This window comes from Nicotiana attenuata, chromosome 3 (genome assembly GCF_001879085.1).
Source record: "Nicotiana attenuata strain UT chromosome 3, NIATTr2, whole genome shotgun sequence".
NCBI lineage: Eukaryota > Viridiplantae > Streptophyta > Magnoliopsida > Solanales > Solanaceae > Nicotiana > Nicotiana attenuata.
The window spans coordinates 38246462-38252325 of record NC_031991.1 but is presented as its reverse complement, the minus strand read 5'-3'; the positions used below and the strand labels follow the sequence as shown (position 1 = coordinate 38252325).

Genomic DNA, 5864 nt, shown 5'->3' with positions numbered 1-5864 from the left:
GCCCATCCACATTGGGCACACAAACTCGCCCCTGCAATCTTAAAACTCCATTCGCATCTAAGGTAACCTGCTTGGCACCTCCTCGCCGCAGCGTGTCTCTAAGGACACATAAATGGGGATCGTCAAACTGTCGATCATGGATACGCTCCAATAACGAAGAACGAGCAACTGTGCAAGCTAACACACGACTGGGCTCGGAAACATCCAGTCTCACGAACTGATTGGCTAAAGCCTGAACATCCAAAGCAAGCGGCCTCTGACTGACTGGAATATAAGCAAGACTGCCCATACTGGCTAACTTCCTACTCAAAGCGTTGGCCACCACATTGGCGTTCCCCGGATGATATAAAATAGTGACATCATAATCCTTCAACAACTCCAACCACCTCCTCTGCCTCAAATTCAACTCCTTCTGCTTGAACAAGTACTGAAGACTCTTGTGGTCAGTGAACACCTCACATGCCACGCCATACAAATAGTGCCTCCAAATCTTCAAGGCGTGGACAATAGCCGCCAACTCTAAATCATGCACTGGATAGTTTTTCTCATGAACCTTCAACTGCCTCGAAGCATAGGCTATAACCTTGCCATCCTGCATCAATACTGCACCAAGTCCAATACGGGAAGCATCATAAGGCCCAGATCCTGTGGGCAAGACCAACACCGGTGCCGTAGTCAGGGCTGTCTTGAGCTTGTGAAAGCTCGCCTCACACTCCTCCGACCATCTGAACTGGGCACCCTTCTGGGTCAACCTAGTCATCGGGGCTGCAATAGATGAAAACCCCTCCACAAACCGACGGTAGTAGCCTGCTAACCCCAAGAAACTTCGAATCTCCATAGCTGATGCTGGTCTAGGCCAGTTCTTGACTGCCTCTATCTTCTTCGGATCCACCTGAATACCCTCAGCTGATACAACGTGACCCAAAAATGCTACTGAACTCAGCCAGAACTCACACTTGGAGAACTTGGCATATAACTGACTATCCCTCAGAGTCTGAAGAACCACTCTAAGGTGTTGCTCGTGCTCCTCCTGGCTGCGGGAGTACACCAAAATATCATCAATAAAGACTATCACGAACATGTCCAAATATGGCCTGAATACTCGGTTCATCAACTCCATGAATGTTGCTGGGGCGTTGGTCAACCCAAACGACATGACCAAGAACTCGTAATGCCCGTACCGAGTACGGAAAGCTGTCTTAGGGACATCGGATGCCCTAATCCTCAACTGGTGGTAGCCAGATCTCAAGTCAATCTTGGAAAATACCCTGGCACCTTGAAGCTGGTCGAACAAATCATCAATCCTCGGCAGTGGATACTTATTCATAATTGTTACCTTGTTCAATTGCCGGTAATCTATACACATCCGCATCGAACCATCCTTCTTCTTTACGAATAACACTGGCGCGCCCCAAGGCGAAACCCTGGGTCTAATGAAACCCTTATCTAATAGGTCCTGCAATTGGTCCTTTAACTCCTTCAGCTCCGGCGGGGCCATACGATATGGTGGAATAGAAATGGGCTGGGTGCCTGGAGCCAAATCAATACATAAATCGATATCTCTATCGGGTGGCATACCCGGTAGGTCCGAAGGAAAAACATCGGGAAACTCCCAGACAATAGGCACAGAATCTATGGGAGGGACCTCAGCACTGGAATCACGAACATAGGCCAAATAGGCCAGACACCCCTTCTCGACCATACGTCGAGCCTTCACGTACGATATGACACTACGGGTAGAATGACCTGGAGTCCCTCTCCACTCTAAGCGAGGCATACCCGGTAAGGCTAAAGTCACGGTCTTGGCATGGCAGTCCAAGATAACGTGATAGGGTGATAACCAATCCATACCCAAAATGATATCAAAGTCAACCATATCTAAGAGCAACAAGTCTACACGGGTCTCAAGACCCCCAATCACTACAACACATGAACGATGGACTCGGTCGACCACGATAGATTCACCCACCGGTGTAGACACATATACCGGAATACCCAAGGCATCACTAGGCATGACCAAGCATGGTGCGAAATAAGATGAAACATATGAATACGTAGATCCTGGATCAAATAGTACTGAAGCATCTCGATCACAAACCAGAATCGTACCTGTGATCACCGCATCTGAGGCCTCTACCCCGGGCCTAGCCTGGAGTGCATAGCAACGGGGCTGGGCCCCACCACCCTGAACTGAATCCCTAGGTCAATCTGCTGCTAGCTGACCTCCGCCCCTGGTGGTCTGAGCTCCACCTCTATGGCCTCTACCTCCACCTCTATGGCCTCTACCTCCACCTCTGGCTGGCTGTGGAACATCTGGTGCCTGAATCATAGGGCGGGGACCCTGCTGCTGCGACTGAGTACCCCTCAATATCGGGCAAGCTCTCCTGATGTGACCATACTCACCACACTCATAACACCCCTCTGAACGCAGTGGCTGGCCCTGGCGACCTGTATGACCTCCGCAGAAACTCTGAAGTGGCGGTGCGCTGATGGGAGCTGACGGTACACTAAGGGACTGCTGATCAGAATAATGCCCACGGTAACCACGATCACTCGGGGCACCCTGAGAAACCTGGAGGGCTGACCGGAAAGGCCTGGAGGGCTGAACCCTATCATAAGAATCCCTGCCTCCAGATGAGGCACCACTGAAACGACCTGAGTGACGGGGTCTTTTGTCCACTCTATGGCTACCCCCCTGCGCCAGAACCATCTCAACTCGGCGGGCCACATTGGCCGCCTCCTGAAAGCTGATCTCACTACCAATCTCCCTAGCCATCTGGAGACGAATCGGTTGAATCAAACCATCAATAAATCTCCTCACCCTCTCCCTCTCAGTGGGGAGTATGACAAGAGCATGGCGAGCTAGATCGATAAACCGGGTCTCATACTGGGTGACTGTCATAGAGCCCTGCTGGAGACGCTCGAACTGCCTACGAAGAGCCTCTCGCTGAGTAACTGGGAGAAACTTCTCCAAAAATAATTCTACAAACTGATCCCATGTCAATGCTGGCGACCGCGCTGGTCTGGCCAAACAGAAATCCCTCCACTAATTCTTGGCGGATCCTGCTAGATGAAAAGTGGCGAAGTCGACCCATTGGTCTCCACAATACCCATAGTCCGAAGAACCTCATGGCAGCTATACAAGAAATCCTGGGGGTCCTCTGAAGAAGCACCGCTGAATGTGGTGGTGAATAGCTTGGTGAACCTATCCAGTCTCCACAAAGCATCTGCGGACATAGCCGCTCCATCGCCGGTCTGAGTTACAATACCCGGCTGAGCTGTCACAACTGGCTGAACCGCTGGAACCTGAGCCTGGGGAGCTACCTGCTTCGGAGTACGTGTAGCAGGAGTCTGAACTCCTCCTCCAGCCTGAGAAGTGGCTGGTGCTACTGGAAGCAAACCCGCTCTAGTGACGCTCTCCACAAAGCCTACCAATCTGACCAAAGCGTCCTGAAGAACTGGGGTGGCTATAAACCCCTCTGGGACCTGAGCTGGGCCCGCTGGCGCTACTAGGACTGGGGCCGGAACCTCCTCGTCAAAACCGACCTGGGGCTCCGCCGCTGGTGCTGCTGCTCGGGGCTGAGCTCTGCCCCTACCTCGGCCTCTAGCACGGCCTCGTCCTCTGCCCCTAGCGGGAGCTGCCTGGGGCTCGTACTGCTGGTTTGAAGATGAGGAATCACATGTTCTCGCCATTCTGCGAGGAAACAGAGTAGAAGTCCAATTAGCATTGAGAAACCAAACCGCACTACAAGAAAGAACAAAGGAGAGATTTTTCCTAACTTGGCAGCCTCTGGGGGATAAGTACAGACGTCTCCGTACCGATCCCTCAGACTCTACTAAGCTTGTCCGTGAGTTGTGAGACCTATGTAACCTAGAGCTCTGATACCAACTTGTCACGACCCGGATTTCCCACCATCAGGAGTCGTGATGGCGCCTACTAACGGAGCTAGGAAAGCCAACTTAATTAACAAATTCCTTAAACACATGTTCCTTTTTAACAGTTAACGGCATTAAATAAAGGTGGTGAAATTAAAATTATAAGCGGAAGACTTAAATGTAGATAGACGATCAATAATACAGAAGTTCCATCACATATATCTCTACCCCGGGACTGGAGTCACATACTCACGAACATCTAAGGAGTACTACATACAAAGTATGAAAGAAACATAATCTGTTTTTCTCGGGTACAATGAGATGACAGCCAAATGTAAAGATAGAAGGGGGACGCCGGGCCTGAAGACGCCTGCAAGCTACCTCGGGTCTCTCTGGTCTGAAGGTTCGCCCCCGTGCTAATGCTGCTGCTGCTGCTCAATATCTGAACCTGTGCAAAAATGCACAGAGTGTAGCATCAGCACAACCGACCCCATGTGCCGGTAAGTGCCTAGCCTAACCCCGGCGAAGTAGTGACGAGGCTAGACTGGACCTCACATAAACCTGTGCAATTATAAATATACAGCAGAAATCGAAGTACAAAGCAACTAACAGTATGGGAGGGGAAACATGCTGTGGGGAAATAATAACATTAACAGTAAATCCAAAGTAATCAATCTAGGTGCAATTTAAAATTTAAGGCGAACAAGAAACTAATACCAACACTAAACACATTTGCATCAATAACTGTTGCGGCGCGCAACCCGACCCTAATACATTTCAACACTGTTGCGGCGTGCAACCCGATCCACAATTATCACTGTTGCGGCGTGCAACCCGATCCACAATTATCACTGTTGTGGCGTGCAACCCGATCCACAATTAACATTGATGCGGCGTGCAACCCGATCCACAATTAACATTGTTGCGGCGTGCAACCCGATCCACAATTAACATTGTTGTGGCGCGCAACCCGATCCATAATGTATACCTCTCAACCTTGCCCAAACAACAGTCACAAAATAAAGGGCAAGGGAGTAAACAAGTATTTGGAAGGAAATCCCAACAAGGGTACACAAACAGCCAATACAACCATGCAAGAGTAAATCCTTATTTCTCTTCTTCTTTCATTTTCATATCCTAGTTCTCATTAGCACTCGTGTCAAGCTCTAAGGCATCTCTCATTTCATATGCTCTCACCATTTGTATTTCAGACCGAGCCAATGCTCCACGAAGTTCCACAATCACAATATCTTTCACAAGGTGTCTACAATGCATAGAAGCCATCTATAAAGCATGGAAGGCATAAAAATATCCAAAAATCTTCATATAAGGACTCACGGTCATGCTAGACCCCAATGTATAGGAACTCGTCACCATGCCTATACATCATACTCGATCATTTAGCAATTAGCAAAAAAGACTCGACTCCTATTCCCTCAAGCTAGGGTTAAACCAAACACTTACCTCAACTTCCGCGGCCAATACAATCCTCCACAACCGCTTTCCCTCTCGAATTCGGCTCCAGCTCGACCAAATCTATGCAATAAGGACTCCATGATATCAATATGTGCTAAACAAATCAAACCCAATGACTAATTATAGCTTTTTCATCAATTTACCCCAAAAGGTCAAAAATGCCCCCGGGCCCACATGGTCAAAACCCGAGGTTCGAACCAAAACCCGTTTACCCATTCCCCCATGAACTCAAAGATGTAAGTTATTTTGGAATCGGACCCCGAATTGAGGTCCAAAACCCCCAATTTTAGAAAACCTAGGTTCTACCCTAAATTCCCAAGTTCCCCATTAAAATCTTTGTTTTGAAGTTGAAATTATGTTTAAGGATGATAAGGAGTAAAGAAAAGCAGTTAGAAAACACTTACCAATCGTTTTGAAGAAGAAGAATCGTTTGGAAAATCGCCTCTTATGTTTTGGGTTTTGAAAAAAAGAAAAATGACTGAAAATCCCGACTTTATATACTGTGCTGAAGA

The 5864-nt window shown here is 48.6% G+C and overlaps 1 protein-coding gene across 1 annotated transcript; it reads right to left on the bottom strand.

Annotated features, from left to right (window-relative positions):
- Positions 947-1366, bottom strand: LOC109224610 (RNA-directed DNA polymerase homolog; the record flags this gene model as incomplete). The annotated part of the gene is made up of 1 exon (XM_019389155.1): positions 947-1366. A coding segment is annotated over exon 1 (420 nt), but the record flags the coding sequence as incomplete, so codon positions are not given.